General features: G+C 36.1%; 1 protein-coding gene across 1 annotated transcript in view; it reads left to right on the top strand.

Annotated features, from left to right (window-relative positions):
• The first annotated feature begins 3947 nt into the window (after positions 1-3947).
• The window catches only part of URI1 (URI1 prefoldin like chaperone), a 64217-nt gene continuing 41378 nt past the window's right edge, over positions 3948-26786 (top strand). Inside the window, exon 1 of the mRNA XM_059905027.1 lies at positions 3948-4388. Within this exon, the coding sequence (XP_059761010.1) occupies positions 4284-4388 (105 nt within the window). The 5' untranslated portion in view covers positions 3948-4283. The remainder of the gene's footprint in view (positions 4389-26786) is intronic.

The raw sequence follows: 26786 nt of genomic DNA, 5'->3' as shown, positions 1-26786 counted from the left end.
ACCCCACGGTCCTCAATGGTGGACTGTGGCAGATTTCTGATTGCAGGGGTGTAACTGACCAAAGGCTTCAGCTGCTATGCTCTGAAACCCATTGCCAAGGCCATGCTTCCCAGCTTATAACTGGGCATGGCAGGGATACTAAATCAGACCCATTAATGGGAGACGTCATAAGCCTTGATGGCCAACTTTGGCTTGAGGACTCCTCAGTGGTATAAGTTAAGGGTCCAACTTCATTCTTTTGCATATGGAATCCAATTGTCCCAGGATAATTTGTTGAAGAGACTGTCCTTTCCCGATTGAATGATTTTGTATCCCCTGTCAAAAATCAATTTACTATAAATGGGAGGATTTATTTTTGAGCTTTTCAATTAAATTCCATTGGTCTATATGTTTATCCTTATGCTAGTCACACAGTGTTTTGATTACTGTAGCTTTTTAGTAAGTTTTGAAATCAGCAAGTATGAGACTTTTCCCAACTTTATCTTTTTCAAGATTGTTTTGGCTATTCAGAATCTATTGCAATTCCATGAGAGTTAGGCTGGGTTTTTGTACTTCTGCAAAAAATGGCATTGAGATTTCATAAAGATTGTTTTGAATCTGTCAGTTCCTTTGAGGAGCATTGTTGTATTAATTTGCTTGGGTTGCTATAGCAAAATACAACAAGAGAAATTTATTTTCTCATAGTTCAGGAGGGTAGAAGTCCAGGATCAAGGCGACAGCAAATTCAGTTTTCAGTGAGAGCTCTCCTTTTGGCTTGTAGATGGCTGCCTTCTCATTATGTCCCCCAGTGGCCTTTCCTCAGTGTATGTGTGTGGAGAGAGTGAGCTCTCTCTTTTTAAAAGGATACTAATCCTATTGGATCAGGGACTCACTTTTATGACCTCATTTAACCTTAATTACCTCCATAAAGGACCTATCCCAAATACAGTACACTGAAGGTCAAGGATTCAACATACAAATTTTGGGGAAACACACATTCAGTCCACAATAGTTCTCATCTTAACAATATTAAGTCTTCCAACCCATGAAAATAGATGTCTTCCCATTTATTTGTGTTTTATTTAATTTCTTTTGACAACGTTTTATAGTTTTCAGTGCACAATTCTTATGCCTCCTTGCTTAAATTCATTATGAAATATTTTATTCTTTTTTATGCTAGTGTATGTAAATGTAACTGATTTTTGTCGGTTGATTTTGCATTCTGCAACTTTTTTGAGTTTATTACTCTAACATGTTTTTTTTTTTCTTGTGGATTCTTTACAGTTTTCTACATATAAGATCATATCATCTACCAATAGAGATAATTTTACATCTTTTCCCAGTTTGGCTTCATTTCATTTCCTTATCTTGTCTAATTTCTTTGATTAGAACTTCCAGTACTATGTTGAATAAAAGTGGTAAAAGCAGATATCCTTATCTTATTCCTGATCTCAGAGGAAAAACTTTCAGTCTTTCCCCCTTGAGTATGTTAGATATAGGTTTTTCATGTATGGCCTTTATAATGTTGAGGAGGCTTCTTTCTATTCCTAGTTTATTGAGTGTTTTTATCATAAAGGGATGTTGGATTTTGTCAAGTGCTTTTTTCTGCATCAATTGAGATTAGCATGCAGTTTTTTCCCCTTCCTTCTATTAATGTGGTGTATTATCTTCATTGATTTTCGTATGGTGAACTACCTTTGTGTTCCTGGGATAAATTCCACATGATCGTGGTGTATAATCCTTTTAACATGCTCCTGAATTCAGTATTCAGTGTGTTAGTATTCATTGAGAGGTTTTGCATTTATATTAATAAGGGACATGGTCTGTAGTTTTCTTTTCTTTTGGTGTCTTTGTCTTGCTGAGCTCACAGAATGTGTTCCCTCTTCTTCAGTTTTTTGGAAGAGTTTGAGAAGAATTGGTGTTAATTCTTCTTTAAATGTTTTAAATCCACCTTTGAAGCCATCTGGATTTTTCTTTGTTGGGAGGATTTTGATTACTGATTCATTCTCCTTACTTGTTAATGGGCTTTCATAGTTTTCTATTTCTTCTTGAGTCAGTTTTGTTAGTTTTTGTTTTTCTAGGAATTTGTCCATTTCATCTAGGTTATACAATTGTTTATTGTACTCTCCTATAATCCTGTTTATTTCTGTAAAATTGGAATTTTGTCCCACTTTTATTTCTAATTTTAGTAATTGGAGTCTTCTCTCTTTTTCTTAGTTAATCTAGGAAAGGTTGTCAATTTTATTCATCTTTCCAAAGAACCACCTTTGCTGTCATCGATTTTCTCTGTTGTTTTACTATTCTCTGTTTCTCACTAGTCTAATCTTTGCTCTTTCTTCTGCTAGCTTTGGGTTTTGTTTGTTTTTCTCTTTCTAGTTCCTTAAAGTATACAGTTAGGTTATTGATGTATTAGTTTGCTAGGGCTACCATAACAAAATACCACAGACCGGGTGGCTTAAACAGCAGAAATTTATTTTCTCACAGTTCTGGAGGATGGAAGTCCAGGATCAAGGTGTGAAGGGGTTGGCTAACTCTGAGGCCTCTCTCCTTGGCTTGCAGTTGGAGGCCCTTTTGCTGACTCTTCATGTGATTATCCCTCTGTGCATGTATGCCCCTGACTTTTCTTTGTGTCTCCAAATTTCCTCTTCTTATAAAGACACCAGCCAGATTGGATTAGGGCCCACGCTAATGGCCTCATTTTAACTTAATCACATTTAAAGCCCTATCTCCAAGCACAGTCACATTCTGTGGTACTGGGTGTTAGGACTTCCACATGGTAATTTCAAATGGGAAATAATTCAGCCCACAGCACCATCCTTTTACTTTCAACCCTTTTGTGTCTTTCAATCTAAAGTGAGTCTCTTGTAGACAGCACATAGAACCAACTACTTAGAAGATAAATGCACTTACCCTTCTACTAGAGCCGCAGGTGGGTCAGCTTCCCACAGGCACAAGAGCTAAGTGGGTTAGGTTTGAACATCTGAATGAGGGGAAATAGGGTGGGCAGCTGCCAATGTCCATTACAGGGGGCGAAAGTGAGAGCAGGGAGACCAGAGAAGAAGCTACTGAAGTAGCTGAGGATACACAGATGGTGTGGTGCTAGAGCAGTCAGAGACTGCCTGTTTCAGAGGTTGGATATGTAGTGAGGAAAAGAGAGCAATTAACATTTACCATTTGCCCAAATTTTCCTCACTTCTTTCTTTGAAGCAAATGTAAAAAGGGTGTATCTGGACTGGGGAGCTGGCCAGAAGGGAAGAGAAATCTAGCAAGCAGGCACACCAGGGTGAGAACTGCAGCTACCTCCCAGCCCATTGCCATTTGCACAATGCTGAAGGAACAGGACCCAACCCACTGTTAGGTATTGGAGCAGAGATGATTGTTAGGGCAAGGCCAATTCCATTCATTAAGCATTAATTGGGTGCCTACTGTATACAGAGGCTGTAGGAGAGAGAGGTCACAGGAGTTTTGAAATAAGAGGAAAAGTATGGGCAACGTTATCCTTGAAAAGTCTCTTAAATAGCCCATACATAGCAATATGTTAATTAAAGCACAATACCTTTACATAAGGAAAAATTGTGTGTGCAGTAATTAACACATACAAAACTTAATCGCATATTTTAATTCATTAAACAGGCACAGGGAAGAGTTGACTTTGCTAAAATTAAATATGCTTATGAACCAGCACTAGTGCACGAATTAAGCTCCTACCGCCAGATGCAGCGCTCAACGACTGGGGGCATTAGGGGGACACAAGGCTAAGACAGGGCTCATCTCCGTGAATTGAGCGTCGATCTTCCCTAGAATGAAAGTTTCCAAAGGGCTACAGTGCAGCTTAGCCTCCGGATACGCCAGCCGCCGCCGCGCCGCTCCTGCGCCACGCGATCACCGGGGGCGTGACGAAGGGCGGAGGCTGCGTGCGCTTCCCAGCGTGCCGCGCTGGGCGGGGCGAGGGGCGGGGCCTACGGGGGAGGTGCGGAGGAGGAGCGGCCGCCACAGGACGTCTGACTCGGCCCAGCCACCGGATCGGGGCTTCTCGCCTTTAACGGCTGGCCTGTTGCTCCGAGCCCGCGGCGGCGGGGGCGCCGGCGGCGGCGGGCGGCATGCGCGTGTGAGATGCGGCCGCGGGCAGCCCGGACGCGAGCAGCTGCCGCCGCGGTAGCAGAGAAGTGGGGCGCGGCCTCCTCAGCGCGGGGCGCGCAGTGCATGAGGGCGAGCACGCGGGCGCTGGGCAGCCGCCGGCCACGCCGCCTTCATAAACACTTGTTTAGGACTCGTTCGCCCCGCTGAGGCCCCGGCGCCCCGCCATGGAGGCCCCGTCCGACCCCGGGCCCCACGCCTCGGCCTCAGCTTCGGCCGCGGCGCCGCTGTGCGCCCCAGAGGTGGCGCGGCTCCGCGAGGAGCAGGAAAAGGTAACAGGCCGCGCTCCGTCCCGCGCTTCCGCCGGCGGTCTCGGGAGGCGCCCTCGCCCAGGCGCGTCCTCGGCGCCCCGTTCCCCCTCCACGGGGCTGGGGGCTGACCCCCGCTCGCCCTGGCCGACCCCGTCCTGCCCTCGGTGGGCCGCAGCCCTTTGGTCCCGGCCTAGCTCACCCAGGACCCCGAACGGGGGAGGAGCATAGCCTCCAGGCCTGGAAAGCGTGTTGGGGAAACTTTTGTCACGTGCTTTCGTTGTCTTGTCTGGAGCACTTTGACCTTCGAAGGGAGGGGAGGGTTGGGGAAAAGAGATGCGATAATCTGTTTAACTTGTGTATGAAAGTGAGTTTTTAATCTTAATGCGTACAGCAGTGCGTGGGAATATTCTCGGTGAAGGACAGGCTGTGAATGAATAGTTCACCTTATTTTTTTTTTTTTAGCTTGTTACCTCATCGTTGGTAAAATGTATAGTCTTTGTTGCTCTTTATCTGATTGCACTTAAAAGTTTTACTAGGTTTGTAATGCTAACACTTCATGTGCAGTTTCAGCTTTGGTTTAGTATTTGTCATGATAGAATGCTGTTTTATTAAATTTTAACTTCAATTATATAAATGAGCTTCAATCTACCAGTAAAGAGGAAGGAAAGTTTTGTATTTCCTAATGGGATTGTATATGAACAAGTATACCAATCTAAGAAATACAGTGTTATTGTTTAATCTGAGATTTTTTTCCCTTTGGATTGTGTATCATTTGTTTCTCACTATCTTTGAAATTCTTATTTTGAAAGGCAACGTTTCATTTACTTAAAATGTGTCATATTGAGAGTATCATGGTTATAAAGGTTAGGAAGTTGTTTAAAAACTATAAACACTGGGAATTCCTAACTTTTTTTCTTGAGCATTTCTGTATAAAAATGACTACTTACATAGGTATACAAACATACCCAGTTTAGCTAGATAAGGGACTTTTTATAGAACTTAAATCCTGGTTTGCTTGGAAATAACCTGTCAGGATGAATTGTGGGAACCTTTCCTACTTTGTTCTGGTTGTTCTAAATTATTTTGTGCGTTGGATTTCCCTTTCTGAGAGCCGTTTTTTTTTCTAATACCATATACAATGGTTGGGTTTTGAACTTGGCTTTCTTCAAGTTGGGGGTTTAAAAATTCAGGTTCAGTGCGTTTAAATTGTAAGACAATGTGTTTTGTTTTTTTCTTTAAGAGAAGAATAAAGAAAGAAGAAAAAACAGCCCTTCATGAAACCAATTTGTTAATTTTTGGCAAAAACTATTTACATTTTTTAGTCTTAGAAAATGTGAAACAGACCCTCAGAAGATGGTGTTCCCATTGTCTTTCTTTCTGTAGAGGAATTAACTCCTCCTTCATAGTACGATGTTTGCATACTGCTGACTTGATATGTTTTCTCCTGTTTGGCATGTTAAAAAGAGAAATCCTTGGTTTTATTCTGATGTTAGTGTGTCTGAAATACAAAGGATACGGTTTGGGGGTGCTCTGAACAGCTTTCTGGTATGGTATCCAGTTGCATTTGAAAACTGCCTTCTCAGTTACAGTCCTGTGGGAACCTGGATGACAGTTTTCAGTAGACATCGAGTATGGTACCAAATTACTTCTCTGTGCTGTGTTAATGTTATTTTGGCACATAAAATAAGCATGTGTATGTCTGTCATGGGTATGTAAAATCATTCCCAGTTCATGATAAAGTCCCTCAGTAAATGGACTAGACTGTATTTTAACGGATCTGCTTCAGTGGACAGGAGAGACCCATGAGGCCACAAAATAAACTGGTTAGATAGCTATCCTTTAATTATAGTTCAGTATAGGAAAACTTTATCTAGTAAATAGTCAGTAAATAAATAAGTAAATAAATCAGTCAAATTTTGTGAGGGACTTTAGGCTTTAAAACCAACGCAGCAGCTGTAGGAGTACAGTGAACTTTAGTAAGTGGAAGTGTTGGGACATTCTTGGAAGGAAAAGGAAAAATTGTCATAGGAGTTTTATAGTATAGCAGTTAGTATTTCTTTATATAAGTGTAATTAAATGTGTTTTAGGACTTGCCTTTCCCTACCAGGGTTCTGTGAGAGAATTAAATCCTGACGAAAATTATTTGAATGACTATTTTTTCAGTTTTCCCTGGGATGGTAGCTAGCTAGTAGGCTCTAGATGCAGAGGAGAGAAGTGAATTCTTTATATGCAATGGATACCTTAGTTTCAGGGCATTATTTTCTCTGGGAACCTTAAGAATGGCTGCTAGGTAAAGTGGTTTAAATGTTGCTCATCAATTTTTTGCTTTTTAATTCAGATAAGGAGTATAACACGTTTTATCTTGGTTCCTCTCTCTGTTTTTTCCTTGTTTATCCTTTGGAGCACTGAATAACAAGGAAAAAAAATTAGTAACCTAAGGAAAAAGACAAAGGAGGGGGGCATGAAAGATCCACAACTTCAGTAAATGACAACATCTGTAGTAAATGGACAGGATCAAATATTTGAATATTGTTCTCATTTTTGGCATTAATGCTGACATTTTCAAAAAAATATTTTTTGGTTAAAACTTCTGTTTATTTCTTTTTTTTTTTTAATCTAGCAAAAAGACATGTACAGAAAGTTTCCCTGCAGGTTTGTTTGTAATAATGAAAAAGCTAAAAATTCAACATAAGGGGATTGGTATGAGGAGATTTTATGCAGTCATTAAAAATTGTAGAACACTGTGTGGTGTGGTTAGTTATGTTTATACGTATATAAATATTCACACAGTTTATATAGGAAAATGCACCACTAAATGTTTTAAAAGCACACAATTTCATTTCTTATTTTACCTAAAAGTGAGTGAATTGAATGGGATTTTTTTTTTTTTTCAAGAAAGGCTATTGATAAAACCTAATTAATTTTAATGAAAAATGGGATGTTGTATCTTTAATTGCTAAATATTTTCTGCTCCTGACAAATGGCTTTTGGCTGGTTTGAACACCAGTTAGGCAGGTTTGTTTCTTATTCCAGAGCGGATGGGTACAATTTATTCAGATATCTGTTCCCCGAGTGGTTTCCTTTTCTCTTTTCCTTGGAGATGTTGTTTACTGTTAATTCTATCCAAAGATACAGGGGCAAGAGGGAACTTGGATCATCTTTTTTTCCCCCTCTTTTCTTTTAACTAAATCTGTTTTTGCCAATAGGAGTAAAGTATTTGGTGGAAAAAATGGAATCTACTTAGAAGCCTCTCTGGACTGATCTATGCCGTAAAAGTTAAACCTAGGACTGCAGTGGAGTGTCTTGGGCTGTTCTAGGGAAGTTTCCTCATACTAAGATCTTGTTAAATCTGGTTCTGTCTTTGAATTACATTATTGAAATACTGGTTTCTTGGCTAAGGTGATGTTTCTATCCGTGTTTTATATCTCCAGATACTATTATCTTTAACAGAATTATTGAGATTCTGCTATATAGTATTGTGGAAAAAGTGGTATATAGTATTGTTTTCCTAGGTTTATTTGCAGGATAATGGTAACTTTGGAAAATTCATGAGGATAATATTATTTAGTTTATTATAATTATAACTGAGTGGCTCATGTAATTTGGAATTTTGGAATAACTTATACTTTCTTGATATAGAACCTGGGGAATTAAATGCATTAAGAGTAAATATTTCAAATTTTTGTAAAGCAGAACAGCTAATTTAACTTTGGTTTGCATATTTCTTAGATAAACTGCACATAGTTTAGGAAACAGTCAGTCATGTACTCCATACCACAGGTATTGTTCTTCTTTCCAAGTCCAGAATCCAAGCATATAATTTTTCAGCAGATATTTATTGAGTACCTGCTACCTGCCAGATTGTACCTACTTAATGCCTTCTTCCTCTGCTGAGGATGCAGTAGTGAACAAAATAAAGTCTTTGTTTTCACAGGGATCACATTCTAGTGGTAAAGATATGGAATAGGCATATTTAAAATGACAGAGGGTTTGTGATAGGTAAGGAACTGTACTAGATCATTGTTAAAGATTTTGGTTTTTATTTTTGTGAGATGAGAAACCATTGGAATGTGTTTTGAGAATCATACTAATCTTAAATGACAAGAATCCATTTGTCATGCATGAAGGGAGGAATGACGGGATTATGGGATTGCATTGTATAGAATAAATTTTTTTGTGTGCCAGGCATTGTGATAGATGTTTACAAATTTGATGTTAGAGTCTCCATTAACTCTCTTAATTTTTCAGGTGAACAATTTAGGTTGTTTCTAGTTTTTGCCCTGAACTTTCTTATGGAGTATTTGTGTCTTCAATTTTGCTTATAATGCTTGTTTTTCAAAGTGCTTATGCCAATTTACATTCCTATCAGCAGTGGTGAAAGTTCCAGCTATTCCACCTCCTCATCACCACTTGGTACTGTCTGTCCTTTTCATATTTGTTAGCCATTCTAGTAATGACTAATGAATGAGGTTGATAACCTTTTCAAGTATTTATTGGCTATTTGCATTTTTTTTGTAAAATAAAATGCTTTTTCTAAATTGAGTAGTTATAAGTAGTTTATTGAAGAATGTGTTTTTGATCTTTCTAATGTAGTTCTTTTCTTTTATCATTTTTAAGAAAGGCAGAGTTGTAAGAATATTTGCTTACAACCAAAGATACATTTTGTAGCTAAATGGGTTTTCAGAACTCATAACTTGTGAGTTATATTTTATTTTAAAACAGTTTGTTTTGGTTGTTGTTAGTGATTATTATCATGCCAGTCATGTGCCATGAGAAGAAACAACTTTGGTTTTAGTCTTTTATTAGTAAACATTCTAATATAGTATTTCAAGGGGAGAAGATCCATATTCATTGTGTTAGGCCTCTCCAGATTGGAGTATAAGACAAGAATAGTTCCAAAACACTGATGGGGAAAGGGAGAAGAAGGTGCACGGGGTCTAAGCTGTGATCATAACTGTTTGATTTTGTTCTCCGAATGTTGTCAGGTTGGGTTTTAAAATCTTTTAGCTTGTATCATTCTTGCCTTCATCTCCAGATTAGTGAGTCTAGATCTTTTTAGTCTGTCCAAAGGCAGTTTTTCTTTCTTTTTCTTTTTCTTTTTTTAAAGTAGCTTTTTATTTTCAAAAATTGTAAAACAACAGAAAAGTTTAAAGAATAGTTTGAGTCATCAATCCTGTTTTGTCTCATTTGCCTTTTCTTTCTCTTTCTGTATTTTCTTTTCTTTTTTTCCTTGTAGAACCATTTGAAAGTAAATCGCAGATATTATCATGTCCTAATACTTAACCACATATCATTTTGGAGCAAGGTCATTCTTCTACATAATCATATCTTTTTTTTCACCCAAGAAATGAACATTAACATGCAATAATATTATTTAGCATATTCAGATTTCCTCAGTTTTTCTAAAAGTGTTCTTTATAACATTTTTCAATCCAATATCCAATCACAGGCTGCATTTAGCGTCTTATCTCTTTAATTTCCTTTCATCTGAAACAGTCCCTCTACATTCTTTTGTCTTTATGAAATTGGTATTTTTGAAGAGTTTACAACAGTTTACTTATAGAATGCCCACAATTTAGAGATGTCTGATGAATGTACTCATGAAGAAACAGAATTAAATAATCATTTTTGGCAAGAATAATACATAGTTGATGATGACTTCCTATTGCATCACAGCAGGAGACATACAGTGTTACTTTATTCTATTATTGGTGTTGCTAATTACTTGTTTAAGATGGTACCTGCGATATCTCTTCACCTTAGGTACCTGTTCCCTTGTGTAAGGAATAAGAACTTTAAAAGTATTTATTAAATACTTGAAGACATTGTAAATATCCTGTTCCCCAACAACCCTTTACCATGGATGATCCTTGCCTGAATCAATTATTATATCGGTGTTTGCAAATTAGTGGTTTTCTAACCATCTATGTTTATAACTGGCATTTTTCTGTAAAGAGGAGCCCTTTCCCCCCTCTTAGTATTAGTGTAGACCCTTTTTATTTGTTTTTTAATTCAGTGTGTTATAATTTTTCATTTTTCCTTTTGATGCTCGAATTGTCCTAAATTTGGCCAGTGGGAGCCCCTTCAAGCTGACTCCTGCATCCTTTTGGCATTTCTCATTATCCTTTGGTCATTACCTTTTTTTCTGGCACAAGGTGTCCCAGGCTTACCTTGTAGCTTTCTTGTCTTAGTTCTGAAATTGACTATTTCTTCAAAGAGCCCTGGTTCTTTTTAATGAGAAATGCTAAGAAACCTAGATCTGGGCCCAAGTTGTGCTCATTGCCACTGGGATATTATTGCATCAAGGCCCTTTCAGTGGACAGTGCTAAGAAATGTATTAACCTTCAGTATACCAGGAAGAATAGTCATCACCATTTACCATCTAGGTCCAAGAGATCTTTTTACTTTTTATTTTTTAAAGTAATTTTTACAAGTAATGTACAGAAGTAAGGATAAGGGATAGTGAAACCCATTTTTATTGGATATTTTAATAAGAATTTAAACACAGCAGTCTTCTTTGTATTAAGTAAAGTTTGGTGCACAAAGATCATAAGAGATTTAAGAATATTGCCATATGTCTTTTTAGAAAAATGTCCAAGTTCTTGTTGCAGACTGTTACATGGTGAAGTTCTTCTTGTTGAATGACTAAGTGGGTGGGAGTACCCTACTTTTTTTTTTGTTCTTAGAAGTATATTGTTCATTTATTGATTCTTTTTTTCTCCTCCTTCAAGTCAGTCCCCCTTTATTCAACATCTGCTATATTCAAATATATATATGTAGTTCTCTTCCTGGTTGGCATGGTCTGTTCTAGAACTTAGGGAGGTACAAAGATAAACCATTTACATAATTCCTGCTTTCAAAACTCATTTCCAGTGCTTCAGGGTTTTCCTTCCTAATCTCTGTCCTCAAGAAGCCTAAAAACTTGTAGGAGTGGAAAAAAATAGAATTTAGAGATCTTTTTTTTCAGCAATCTTTATTTATTATGATAAAATATGTATAAAATAAAAATTGCCATTTTAACCAGTTTTAAGTGTAGTGTTCAGTGAGATTAATTACATTCACTGTGATGCAGCCATCACTTTTACTTGAAGGTTAATGTAGGATGAACTCCCAGATGGAGAACTCTTGGCTGTCCTACCATCAGCTCTGCCTTGCTCTATGGTTATCAATTTTCCCCAGATCAAGAGTAGGCAGGTACAGGTAGTGGACTCACAACGTTTGACCTCAACTGGTTTTTCTAAGTTATTTTGTACATTTTTCAGCAGCGAAACCAAACTGGGTCTTCAGGCTTTATTTCTGTTTCTTGCAAGGGAAGAGCTTTTATACCATTGGACATGTTTTGGTTTTTCCTCAATGAGAATTGTAACCCTCTTTTGTATTATTTCTACAATAATTTGTAAAGCTGTTTATTTTTAACTGCTTTTTTTTTAACTTTTTGGGTCAACTTTTTTATACTGCACTTACTTGTCAAAATATAGATACATAATACTGGTAAAATCTTTTTTTGTTTCTAATGAAACAAATTATTGAGACTTTTTTCTCTTTTAACAGGATGGAGTGAGGGTAACTTGTATCAATTAGCTAAATTAACCAAATTCTTCAGAATATTTAGATTTAGAGATCATAGAAACTACTGGTAGTCAAACTTTTTTTTTTTTTTTTTTTTTTTTTTTAAGGCACAGAGCTTTCTTCATTAAAATAAAACCTTATTCAAAAACCCAATATGTAAAACAGATGAAAGCTAAGTTACTCTGCTTTAATGAGGGAGAAATTGTGTGTGTGGAGGGGCTGGGAGGGGGATGAGTATCTCTGTTCCTTGCACCCACTTTCAGTAGCTGCCAGGGAAGTAGTCCAAGGAACTAAACTAAACTTAACCAGTGTTTTAGTCCAACTTCTGATTTCACAGATGGGGAACTGAGACCTAGTGCCCAATTCTCCCCTCCCTTGAGCCCCTGGTAATCTCTAATCTACTTTCTTTCTATATGAATTTGCCAATTCTAGATATTTCATAGATGTAGAATCGTACAATACTTGTCCTTTTGTGACTGGTTTAATGTTTTCAAGGTTCATCTGTGTTGTGGCATGTATTACAACTTTACTCCTTTTTATGGCTGAATAATATTCCATTGTATGCATATACCACATTTTGTTTATCCATTCAACTGTTGATGAACACATGGATTGTTTCCACTTTTTTACTCTTGGAATAATGTGGCTATGAATGTTGGTGTACGAGTTATCTGTTATAGTCCCTGTTTTCAGTTCTTCGGGATATATACCCAGGAGTGGAAACGCTGAGTCATAAGGTAATACTATGTTTAACTTTTTGAGGAACTGCCAAACTGTTTTCCACAGTGTTGGCACAGTTTTACATTCCCACCAGCAATGTATGAGGTTTCCAATTTCTCCACGTCCTTGTCAACACTTTGCTTTTTTTTTTTTTTGGAATAGAGCTATCCTAATAGGTGTTAACGTCATTGACCTATTGTGATTTTGATTTGTATTTCTCTAATGAAAAAGGATGTTGAGCATCTTTTCATGTGTGTTTTTTTTGTTTATTTTTTTGGGCTGTGCTGGGTCTTAGTTGCAGTACGTGGGATCTTCATGGGGCATGTGGGATCTTTAGTTGTGGCATGCATACGGGATCTAGTTCCCTGACCAGGGATCGAACTCCGGACCCCTCCATTGGGAGCACAGAGTCTTACCCAATGGACCACCAGGGAAGTCCCTTTTCATGTGTTTATTGGCCATTTTTGTATTTTCTTTGGAGAAATGTCTATTTAAGTCCTTTGCCTACTTTTAAATTGCGTTGTCTTTTTGTTGTTGAGTTGTAGTTCTTTATTTATTCTCGGTATTTAAACCCTTTTCAGATGTATGATTTACAAATATTTTCTCCCATACTATATGCTATCTTTTCACTTTAATGATAATGTCCTTTGATGTACAAAAGTTTTTTTTTTAATTTTTAATTTTTATTTTAATTTATTTACTTTCTGGCTGCGTTGGGTCTTCATTGCTGTGCGTGGGCTTTCTCGTTGTTGCGAGCAGGGCCTACTGTTTGTTGTGGTGCGTGGGCTTCTCATTGCGGTGGCTTCTCTTGTTGCGGAGCACGGGTTCTAGGTGCATGGGCTTCAGTAGTTGTGGCACACGGGCTCAGTAGTTGTGGCTCACGGGCTCTAGAGTGTAGGCTCAGTAGTTGTGGCACACAGGCTTAGTTGCTCCACGGCATGTGGGATCTTCCTGGACCAGGGCTTGAACCTGTGTCTCCTGCATTGGCATGCAGATTCTTAACCACTGTGCCACCAGGGAAGTTCCAAGTTTTTTAATTTTGATGAAGTCCAGTATATCTATTTTTTCTTTTTTTGCTCCTGCTTTTGGTATCATATGTAGGAACCCATTGCCAAATCCAAGTTCATGAAGATTTACACCTAGGTTTTCTTCTGAGAGTTTTATGATTTTAGCTCTTATTTTTAGGTCATTGATCAACTTTGAGTTAATTTTGTTTATTACTCATTGATTGTTGAGTTTTAAGAAAATTCACCTAGGATATTGTCGTCTGAAGACTCATAATCTAAGATTTAATTTATATTAATATTTTCACCATCATCTGTATCTAGTTGTGCTATCCAAAATGGTGGCCACTAACTACATGTGGCTATTAAGTTTAAAATTCTAATTAAGTAAAATTTAAAAAATTAAGTTTCTCAGTCATAATAACCACATTTCAAGTGCTCAATAGCCACCTGTGACCATTGGCTATTGCATTGGACAGTGTTGACTTCGAAGATTTCTGTCATCAAAGAAAATTCTATTGGACAGTGCTGGTGAAGAGAGCTGCTATCTTTTTTATTCATAGTTTAATTTGTTTAACAATTGTGAAGTGTCTTTTTCTGTCACTTTTCTTCTCCTTCCCATTATGGACAGAAAATGAAAATTTCTGAATTGTCAACTGTGTTTGAAAGCTAAAACCAGACTACAAAGATGGTGTCTTCTTCAGTCTTTTACACTTTTTTGAAAAATGATGCAGTACTTTGGTCAATGCAGTAAGAAAACTGAAGAATGATTTTTACTATTGATAGCATATTCCTTCTAGATGATTCCATGATTCCTCAATTACTTGTTATATAGTTTTCTTTAAGCATAGTTTGGGAAAATTGATGAGTAATCATGAAATCATTATTAGGGTGATGAAACAAGATGCAGGAAATATATAATCAGTAGGATCCTATAATGTGTCTTAGGTTTATGAAGAGGTTCAATGTACTCATATATAATTGCAAGATAGAATGAGTTTTAGACTTTTTTTAAAGTAAGTAAATTTTCTCTTTATTCTTTGCAGTATCTCAGAGAATCGAAGTCATGAAATATCAATCCTTTCAAATAGCTAGAACTGTTCAAAAACAAACTAAAAGCTAAAATTGGGTTCAGTGGATCCTGATACTTTGCATTCAAATACATTACCACAAAATTCTTCAACTACTCCCATCTGTATTTGAATCTCCCTTTTTCTGTAGTGAAACCTTGTTCTCAACAACATCTACATTTATTCGTTTCCTTTATTCCACAGTATACACAAAATAGTTTTAGAATTACTACATTGATACCACTGCCAACAGCAAACCTATGAGTGAAGTTCATGATTTCATTGCAGTTCAATTTGTTCTTGCAGAGTTAACCCCCTTGGAGTATGCAGTTAGGTAATGATCTCAAAAGTTACTTGAATTATTATTTTTTTTTTCTGTGCAGTTATATCTTGGATTTGATATACAGTTTGTATTGAATTTTAGTGTTTGCTTTTTTATCAGTTTGACTTTATGAGTCTGTAAAACATTTGCATTGTTAAAAATCACAACTATATCAAAAGGTATGGTGAGGTAATTCATTCCCGTCCCTGCTCCTACCTTCCCCTATCGGTAATCTTTACATTAATTTCTAGTTTATCCTTCCTGTATTTCTTGAAAAATAAATACTAAAATATGCTCTCTTATCCCCCCTCCACCTTCTTATACAAAAAGTAGCATATTATATTTGCCCCTCGATTTTCTCATTAAATGATACATCTGGGAGTCTTTGGTTCACAGAGATCTTTCTCATCGTATTTTGTGGTTGCATAGTACTCAGGTATATTATCAGGTATTCATCTGGTATCTTACTGATGGGCATTTTGGTGGTTTTCAGTTTTTTGATAGTACTAATAATGTTGCAGTGAATCACTCTGTGCGTATGTTTCTCATTTGTGAAGTGACTTCAGGTGAAGTCCTCAAGGTGGTTTAGTGGTCAGAAGGTAAACTGGTTTAGCTTTATAAGCCATATATAATCACCTTTTTGAAGAATTGGTTCTAACTTTCAATTTAGTCTACAGCATTAAATAAAAAGAGGTAAGAGGACTCGATGTTCAAAAACTAGAGAACAGTGTTTTGAGTTCCTTGAATTGGCTATTTCTTGTGATCTCCACAGCCATTTTCAAGTTATCATGTTTTACTTGGAGGCTGGTCCTGGTGGTTCCACTCTTGCTCCCCTTCTACCTTTTTTCCAGAGCTGTCTCTCTTTTTCTGGCAATGTAAATCGAATTATGTAATTTTGTCACTCTTTCTACTGCTTATAATCCTTTGGTGGCTTCCCACTGTACTTAAGAGTGAAATCCAGGGTTATTAAAATGTGATTTGAGACGCTTGTGTTGTTGGGCTCATCTCTTTCTAGGTTAATTTCAGGGTACTCCCTACTTACTCTACCTTAAGATAATGACATGTTTTGGGGGACAGTACCTTAAATGTGTTTGTTAAAAAAAAAAACTTTCTTTTCTCCTTCCTTTCTTTCTTTCGTTTGCTCGTTTGTTCTAGAAATCCTAATACAGTATAGCAAACAGTAACCCATTTAATGTATGGATTTGGCCATTATTCCTTATCCTTTGATTTCCTGATTTTATGAACCGAGTAATATTAAAGTTATTGAAAATGAGTGCTTTTTCACAAAGAACAAAAAGACAAAACTGAGTTACGTGTCAGGCACTGTCCTAGATACTGCGATACACAAGGTTTCTTTTCTGCCCTCAAGGGACTTAAAATTTGTATGGAAACATGTTAACAGAAAACTTAATGCAGTGTGATAATTGCTCTCTTTCTAATTGTTTGCTTTTCAACCTACTGTAAACTAGGTGCTACCTCTGTCTTTTCATTGAAATTACTCTACCTAAAGTTTTTATTATATTTCACTTGCCAAACTCAGTGGACCATTTCGCAGATCTGGCCTTACTTGGCCTCTGTGCTTTATTTGAAACTTTTATTGTTCCCTGGTAAACTCTTGAAACTCTCTGTACCATAGGAACTTTTGTGACTCTACTTTTTTATGGCTCTTTCTCTATTCCTACTTAGTCTCCTTAGTGTCTTCATCTAATGCTTAAATGTTGGTGATCCCTGTACTTTACATCACTGACAGTCGTCTCTTCTTACTCTGCATGTCCTCAAATACTCCTATATGCACTCTGCTCTCCCAGACCTGTTGCCTGTTGGGCAGCTTCACTTGGATGGCCCACAAGAAGCTCAATTTCATTTACTAAAGTTAACTTATTATCTTTGTCCCTAATGTACATGCTGTACATACTCATCCTGATTCTGGGCAACATTATTCAAACCAGAGTCTTTTCAGCCTCCCTGATCCATCTTTTAATTTACTAGATCTTGTCAATTGTTTCTTTCTGTCTTTTTTACTTTAATTTTTATTTAATTTTATTTGTTGGTGGCGCTGTGTGGCTTGCAGGATCTTAGTTCCCCAAGCATTGAACCCGGGCCACCACAGTGATAGTGCTGAGTCCTAACCACTGGACCACCAGGGAATTCCCTGTCAATCCTTTCTATGTAATCCATACCTTGTATCTTAAGGCACTAATAGCTTGTCTTAATTAGGTTCTTACTCAAAAAATAATATTTCAGATTTTTCAGTTAAATGTTACTATGTCTTTTGATATTGTCAGTCTTTGTTAACATTCTGATGTTACCTGATTGTGTTTTTATTTTTACAGTTCTAATCTGTGAACATGTTATATCTCTATTTAGGGTCTTTAAATTTTCTCATCTGTCACTTAGTTGGAGTTTGTCTACTCATTTTACCACGTTTTCCACTTGTCACATATTTTTTTATTCCTTTATTTCTCTTCCTTTTGTGTTAGTAAAATATTTGTATTCTATTTTAAACTCTCTTAGCTTTATAGTTGTATGGTTTTTATTTTCCTTTTAGTTATTATCCTAGAGACTACAATATCTCTTTTTTTTTATTACAGTCTACCTTAAATTAGTAGGAAATTATTCATAAATCTTCTGAAATTTTTGCCGCTTAGGAAATTATTCAGATAATCTTTTGATGGCTTAATTTCATGAACCAACCCTCCCTTATCTGTGCTATTGTCATATATTTTACTTCTACAATGTTTCTGTAACTCCCTCCACCCTCAAAATTAGGCTTATTATTCTTTTAAACATTCTATTTTAATTTTTATTTAGTTCTGAGCTGGGAGGTGATTTTTTTTTCCAACACTTTAAAGATACCATTCCATTATCTTTTGACTTCTTTCATTTCTGTTAGTCTTCCATCAGTCTTATTGTTTTTTTCCCTGAAAAATTTTTATATATTTTCTCCTCTGTCTAATTTTGGATTTTTCATCTTTGGTTTTTAGGCATTTGATTATGATGTGTCTGGATTTGGTTTTCCTTGTATTTACCCTGCTTTGAACATGTAGTTTATTAAATCTGTAATTTGATGACTTGTCAGTTTAGAAAATTCTTATCTAATCTGCAGATGCTGGTCTTGTGTCATTGTCTCCTCCACTTTTCGTATTCTGGATACACATATTAGACATTTTCATTGTCTCATATATCTTACTCTCTTTTCTGTATTTTCTTGCTGCCTCTTGATCTGTATGCCATTTTGGATACCTTCTTCTGACCTGTATTCCTGTTAACTAATTCTGTTCTTATGTATCTAATCTACTGGTAAAATCCTTTTACTAAATGCTTAATCTCAGTTACAGTATTTATTCCAAGAATTTATGTTTTGACATTTCTTTAATGAATTCTAGGCCTGTTTTGACATCTTCAGTTTTCCCTCTGTTTTCATGAATATATTAATCATAAAAGAATGTCTTATAACTGCAGTATGTAAATTAAATGGAGCTCTGTTTCTGTTTATTTTTTTCTCTTGATTTCTCATCAGCTGCTCCTGTTGTCATAGACTTCCTTGTAATTTTTGATTGGATGCCAGACATTGTAGTGAAAAATTGTAGACTCTTGATGATGTTACCTTCCTTCAAAGGGAGGTAAATTTTCTTTAAGCAGCCAGAGTACTAGTGGATCAACACAACTCAGTTGAGAGTTGTTTTTGGATTTTGTTAGGGCTGGTCTGTTTCAGTTTTGCTCTTATTCCTAACATGTAGCCTTTACTTCTAAGGCATAGCTCTAATTCCATATGGAGTATGTCTTTTTCATAGATTATATGGTCATGTATTTGTAGTTTTGTTTCTCTTCTGTTCTATTGCATTGGATTATTTGCCTGTAGTTGCACCAGTACCACACTTTCTTACTAGGTCTTGATGTAGTAAAATTCCTCTAGCTTTGTTGTTCTTGAAGACTACTTTTACTGTTCTTGACCTTCTGCTTTTTCATGAATATTTTAAAATCAGGTCTGCAGTACTCACAAAATAACCTTCTAGGGTTTTGTTTGGAGTGCATTGCATCTAAAGATCAATTTGGGGAGCATTGACATGTTTACACCAATCCATGAATGTGGTATATCTTTTTATTTAGTTCTTCTGTAACTTCTTTCAGTAGTTTAAGTATATAAATCTTGCATGTCTTTTACATTCATCTCTAGGTATTTATTTTTTATTGCATTTTGTAATTTGCTGTTCATCTTTTGCTAGTATATAGACATATACTTGATTTTTGTATACTGTTAAATTTACTTGAATTCCGTAATTGTTTATCTGTATAAAAGCTCCTAGAAATGCAAAAGTCATTGATTTTTACTATTCTTTCTTTAGAATATGTATTCTTTGAGTTTTAAAATTTTCTCTGATAATTACCTTAGGTACCCCACACATTATGTATGTTATTTTCATTATTAGTTAAAATATTTTCTAGCTTTTATTGAGATCTGTTTATTGACCCAGGAGTTTCTTAGAAACATGTTCCTTGATTTCCAAACACTGAGTAGGTAGGCATTTAGAATCTCCACTATGGTTGTAGATTTATCTTTTTCTCTATTTTTTCAGCCTTTGCTTATGCATTTGAAGTTACGCTATTTGGTGCATGCAAATTTAGGACTCTAATAAATTCCTGGTCAGTGGGCATTTTTATCAGTCTGAAATATTTTTATCTCTAGTGATATTTCTTGCCTTCAGGTATCCTTTGTTGAATATTCGTATGGCTACATCGGCATATTTTGCTTTTGCTTGTTTCCGTGATATATCTTTTCATCTTTTAATTTCAATTTCTTTGTGTACAAAATGTGTTTCTTATAACAACATATAGTTGTGGTTTTAAACACAACTGGACATCTTTTCCAGTCTGGAAATCTTTTTCTTTTGTATAGGATATTTAGTCAATTTCTGTATAATAGAATTACTGATACATTTAGTTTCATTTTTATCACCTTTCTACTTGACTTTTTATTTTAAAAATTGTAGAATGTGCTTAACAAAATTTGTCATTTAAATCATTTTAAGTATACATTTCAGTGGCATTGTGGTGCGCATTGTGGTGCAACCATCACCACTATCCAGCTCCAGAACTTGCAAAACTGACACTATCTATTAAACAATAACTCCCCATTATCCCTTCCCCTATCCCCTGGTAACTACCATTATCTGTCCCTATGAATTTGATTACTCTGAGTATCTCATATAAGTGGAATCATACAGTGTTTGTCCATTTGTACTGGCTTATTTCAGTAAACATAATGTCTTCAAGGTTGATCCGTATTAGAGCATATATCAGAATTTCTTTTAAAGGCTGAATAATATTCCATTGTATGTATATTGCACATTTTGTTACTCATTCGTCCATCAGTGGACATGGGTTGGTTTCATTTTTTGGCTATTGTGAATAATGCTGCTGTGAACATGAGTGTACGATTATCGGTTTGAGTCCTTGCTTTCAGTTCCCTTGGGTATATACCCAGAAGTGGAATTGCTGGATTATATGGTAATTCTGTGTTTCATTTTTGAGGAACCACCATACTATTTTCCACAGTGGCTGCTCCATTTTACATTCCCACCAACAGTGCACAAGAATTCTAGCGTTCCAATTTTTCCACATCCTTGCCAACATATCTTATTTTCTTTCTTTTTTTAATAGCTATCCTAATGGGTGTGAAGTGGTTTCTCATTGTCTGTTTGACCCACTTTTATGTTCTTTTTTCTCTCTGCTTTTTTGGGCACGTTCCTTTGATTTAATCAGACACATCCTATTGTATTTTCTCCCCTCTGTTAACTTGTTCAAGATACTCTCTTTTTCACCTTAGTACCTTAGTGGTACCTTAGTGCTCTATCTTATGTATATGTTAGCACTAAAATACTATATACTTTTACTAAGCTTTTTTTATTATCCTTTTTTATTGGGGAAATTTTTCCTAGAGATTGCAACATGCATTCATTCATCCCACTTCTTGCATTGTTGCTCTCATGCATTTTAAGTCTGTGTTTTAAACACTACAATACAGTATTTAATTGTTCTATGTGACCAATACTGATTTATCTGTTCCTTTTAAGAAATTACCTGTACAGTTGCTCTTTAGTTCTTTCTGCTTTTCTATTGCTCCAAATACTTCTTGCAGTAGTTCTTTTTTCCGTTCAGCTTTATTGAGACATAATTAACATATACTGTTGTGAAAGTTTCAGGTATACAGTGTGTTGTTTTGATACATTTATATATTGCACAGTGATTACCACCTTAGCTTGTTAGCTAACACCGCTGTCACATCACATAATTACCTGTAGTATTTCTTCCCAGTGAAAATCTGCTGGTGCAGAATTCTGTTTCTGTGTGAAAAGGTTTTTATTTTTCCTTCATGTTGGAGGATCTATTTGCTCTGTACATAATTATAGATTTTCAGTTATTTTTTTCCAACACTTGAAGATTTTATCCTATTTTCCAGTTTCTGTCATTGTTTTTGTTGAAGTTAGCTTGAGCTCTGACTCTTCTTGTTGCTACTTTGAAGGTGCTGTATCTCTTCCCTGCTCTTTCTCCCTCATGCTGATTATAACATTTTTTCTTCGGTTTTCATCAGTGTAACTATGTTGTGCCTTCATATAATTTTTTTAAAAAAAGTCTCTTGCTTGAGATTCTCAGAACTTCTCAAATCTGTTGGTTAATACCTTTCTCTCATTTTTAGGAAATCATATCAAGATCTGATCAGATACCGCTTCTACCACATTCTCTCTTTCCTCTCTTTGTGGATCTTCAGTTATACAGTGTTTCATATGTCTCTTACTGGTCTTTTCTGTATTTTCCATGTTTTCTTTTTAAATCTCTGGACTTTATTTATGGTATTTTTTATCGATGTGTCATCCAGTTCAAAATTCTGACTTTTGTGTTTAATCTCCTGTTAACACCGTTTATTGAGCTCATTTTAGACGTTTCAGTTAAAGATTATCCTTTTGATTCTTGTATAGATATTCTCTAGTGAAATATGCCATCTTTTCATGTATTTCTTCTATCTTTTCACTATTTTCTTGAATATATTAATAATTATATTTTAATGTCTTAGTTTATTAACTCCAGTATGTAGATTGCATATTTATTTGGTTTTGTTTTGTGTTGTTTTTCTTCTTTTCTTCTTGATGTTTGTTCATATGGCCCTATTTCTTGGAAACTTGGTTATTTTTAGTTAAATGTTAGAAATGTAAATACTCCTGAAGTATTTACGATTAAATATTAATATTTTAGTATCTTTAAAATTGTAGATACTCCTGAAGATGATATCTTCCTCTGGAGAAGTTTCACCCTTTCTTCTGCTAGGTTGATAAAATAGGAGTTGGATACCTTAATCCAGTCAGGTACTGAATGGAGTGCAGGTTGGGTTTTTTTTGTTTGTTTGTTTTGTTTTGTTTTTTTTAATAAATTTATTTATTTATTTATATTTATTTTTTGGCTGTGTTGGGTCTTCGTTTCTGTGCGAGGGCTTTCTCTAGTTGCGGCGAGCAGGGGCCACTCTTCATCGCAGTGCGCGGGCCTCTCACTGTCGCGGCCTCTCTTGTTGCAGAGCACAGGCTCCAGACGCGCAGGATCAGTGGTTGTGGCTCACGGGCTTAGTCGCTCCGCGGCATGTGGGATCTTCCCAGACCAGGGCTCGAACCCGTGTCCCCTGCATTGGCAGGCAGATTCTCAACCACTGCGCCACCAGGGAAGCCCCAGGTTGGGTTTTGTTTTAGTAAGGTATCAGCCACCTTGATTCCTTCTTGGCTTTCTTCTGAAAACCTAGTTCACCACATTTCTTTCCTTAAAGGCTTCTGAAGTTTTGTTCCATCAGTTCCCTGAGTTCTGCTTTTCACACCTTCAGTTTAGCTTTTTGGCCTTTTCAGCCTCAGAATTTGGCATGTCACAAGAAGAAAACAACCATATGCTTAAGACTGCTCATGTCTCTGATTTTGTTATTATAGCCTTCTCAAGACTACTTTAAATTTCTGCTCAGGAAAAACATAGTTCTCAGCCTCTTCCCTGTGCCTAGAGTTGTCCAAGAAAAAAGCATCAACTCACTTCTCCACAATTATCTCCTGAAATTTAGTCCCTCTTGTTCTCATTGCTTTGGCAATTCTTAGATGCCTTTTAAGAGATGATTTTATATTCATATGGCTTTTCTAGTTTTCAGAGGGATTATTGGTTTGTTATCAGTCTTTTCTCCCTACTTGGAGGTAGACGTCTGGAATAAGTTAAGCTACATAGCTACTTGCAGTGATTTAGTATTAATTTTGCTATAGTCTCACTGATAGTTGGCAGTGTTTCTTTAAAATAAAAATTTATTCCTGTAATTGGTGCAGGGTGGCATTTCAATTTGTTTTGTCACTTGTGAGGATATTTTTTCCCTGTCCTTCTACTATTATCTTTAATGAATTATTTGTTTTCTTTGAGATCTTCACAGGCATATTTTCATTTCTACGTAGCAAGTTTACTTACAAAGTTTTCTTAATCAGTTACAAACCACAGAAATGAAAGTTTGGAAAGTATTTACTATAAGAAGTCAGGAGGAACTAGGGTAGGGTTATTTTATTTGTGGGTGTTTGTTTTGTTTTCTTGTACATTTATGTTGTTACTTCGTAGACCAGCTTTGTTAGATTTAGCTTGTGCAAATCCGTTTGTGGTCACCTTTTCGGGTCCAGTATCTGTAATCACCTCAATCTCTCTCTGGGTCCAGGGTAAACTTGACTGGCCCAGTTAGCGTGGATCCTCTGCATTCACACTGGTTGCAGATGGAGAGATGGGGTCCTCTGCCTATTGTAGATGAGAGGAGGGCGGGGTTTTAGGGAGTAAGGTGTGGGAATGGAGAGGAAATGATTGATATCTCTAGTGAAACAATAGGCAGGCAAGCTACAATTCAGGCAGTATGTCACATTCAGAAATACAGGTCACAGTCTCCTGTCTGCAGTTCAGAAGTCTTAAAAAACTGAAAACAGAGTTATTTCTAAGTTTTTTGGCATATTCATTTGTCAGTGGAACTGATTTGAGTGAGGCATTTTATTCCACTTTGAACATTCGTATGTTTCCTTGCAAATGTTCTGTAAAGTATGATACGTGTAATGTATTACCTTACTAAATTACAAAAAGTTCTAAATTGAGAAACATTTTTTCCTGAGGTTTTTGGCTAAGTGATTGTAGACCTATACTTTAAAAGGACTTGTTGCACACTTACTGTATGTCAGGTGAGTACATTGGTGAATAAAGTAGATCTGGCCCTTATCTCATTGCTCTTTCATCCAGTACAATTAGAGTTTCCTGGATATCTAATTCAAGTAATACCAGAAACAGAACCCTCCAAACATGTCAGTGGCTTCATGCCTAGAAATATCGCTGGATGTAATATATGTTGTCAGTCTTAACTACTTCCAATGTGATAATGGAAAAGAATATGAAAAAGAATGTATATGTATAACTGAATCACTTTGCTGTCCAGCAGAAATTAACACAACAGTGTAAACTAACTATACTTCAATAAAATAAAAAAAATTTCCAGTGTAAGAAAACTGTATATTTATTAGAATACTTGGTATTATGAATAATAAATAATTGAAAAGAGCCCTAACTTGTAGGTAAAACCAACAAGGGAATGGGAAGTACAATACCAAAGCATGTTAGATGTGGTTCCAATATTTGTGTAAAAAGAAAGACTGTGTTTGACTATGAGAAGTGCATTAGAAGCCTGGGTAGGAGAAAACAGGGCTAAATGTAAAAGTAAGGATTAAGATGATAATTTTGATTCCATCCGAGCTACAGTTTGGAAAAAACATTTAAGTGTTTTAACAGTGGCTTATAATTGGAGTTAACTTTTGGTAGTAGTAGGCCCACCTTTGTTATTTTCACTTTTCAGCATATTTAAAAAGTAAATTTGTTTAAAGTTTTTATACAGAAACACTCAATTTATTGTAGTTTATTACTGCTTATTGCTATTTATTTTTTAGGAGCCTGTAGTGATTTCCTCCCTTCTTTGCAGAGAGGCTTATTTAAAAGACCTGTAATGTTTTACTAATTTTGTTGAAGTGTACTTACTATATATTTTGGTAATGACATTTATACATCTATTTGATTAATTGACAATATGTCCTTTAAGAAATTAATTTCAACCATTTAAGATAATAGTGCATGTCCAGTATCTATTGGTTTTAGCCACCACTGATAATTTTTTCCTTTTTGACTCAGCAGCTTTAAAATTATATGATCTGTTTTGACGACATAATCTAGCAAGAGAAGCAAACCATGTAAATGTAGACAGATCTGATAAGTACAATCCTCAGATTGTTACTTCATACATTAACCTGAACAGGGATAATTTGAAATTGCAATACAGTGAGAAAAGTTTTAGAAGTAAAGTGAAACATTTTTGAGAGAAGTACATGCAGACTTACCCTTTTAGGCTTTCTATTCTAGTCTAGTTTTAATGTGGCACTGTTCTTACCCTGGAAAACTCCTAGGTTGATGCCCCCTTGTGGTCTGTTACCAGAACAAATAGCACAAATGGAAATAAGTAATGGAGGTCTTAATACATGTTAAGTCATTCATTCCTTTCTTTATAATAATTTTTTAAAAGTGGCTTCTGAGGAAAAACAGCAAAGGAAAATTATTCCTGTATTCTATATAGTTTATTGGTTTTAAAACTTACCAAGTATTTTGTAACTGAATGCACATATATGTTAGCTGGACACTGACCTAAAAAATAGGTTGTTGGGTAGACTATCATTGTTATCCTGGGCATCTAACTCGATTAGTTATAAGTGCCTTAAAAATATGATAAGATGTGATAGTAATTATAAGGCTATCCAACTACCCTCCCCCCCCAACACACACACACACACACACACACACACACACACACACACACGTAAATGGGGCTTGGGAAAACTTGTTGTTTATACTTTGCTTGACCTGAGAGGGCCAGGAGTTGTATGAGGCCATTGGAAGGAATAAAGATTTTTGTTAGTGTATTGGTCAGTTTAAGCTTATTTGCTTTTCTTGACATTATTGGCAAGGTCTCGTTAGTGTGTGAGTGTGGATTTGTGGAGGAAGTGGAGAAGTAGCAGCATCAGTCAGTGTTTTAAGAAAGACTGCAGATATAAACAGCTGCTTTTCCTTTTACCCAGTAAGATTCATGATGGTTGAAAGCAGTCTAATACAGTGGGTATGGGCTTTGAGATTAGATAGGCCTGGTTTTAAAACTGATTTTATCTCTTATCAGTTCTTGGGCAGTTGTATAATATTGGGGAAGTTACTCCATCTCTGAACATAGGTTTCTTCTCTTTAAGAAGAGGTTAAGACCCACCTTAGTGAACTGTTTCATCATATGAAGTCTTGGCATTTTACCACTGTTATTATTACTTCTTAGGTAAAGGGCCATTTTGAGTTATAAAGAAAGTGTACCATAGGATTTTCTTACTCTTGGGCCATAGGTAAAGACCCCTGATGGTAGAATGAATGTGTCTTTTAAGTGGTAAATCAGTTCATAGTCGTTTTTCTTTAGTGCAGACTTAGTGTTGTGCTACTGCAGAAGTACGTATTTTACTTATAAATTTTTGGCTATAAGTGTGATTTTATTAAAGAATTTACTAGGTCAATTATTTTAATACTTGAAGCCTACTAACCATTTATTTTTATAAAAATGATTCAATAAGTTTTTTTTCTTTAGGAGTAATAGTTGCATGTTCTGGCAGATTAACTTAAAAAA

The sequence above is a fragment of the Balaenoptera ricei genome, chromosome 19 (assembly GCF_028023285.1).
Source record: "Balaenoptera ricei isolate mBalRic1 chromosome 19, mBalRic1.hap2, whole genome shotgun sequence".
NCBI classification, from domain to species: domain Eukaryota; kingdom Metazoa; phylum Chordata; class Mammalia; order Artiodactyla; family Balaenopteridae; genus Balaenoptera; species Balaenoptera ricei.
Note: the sequence above shows the minus strand (reverse complement) of the source record. Positions and strands in the feature narration are given on the sequence as shown.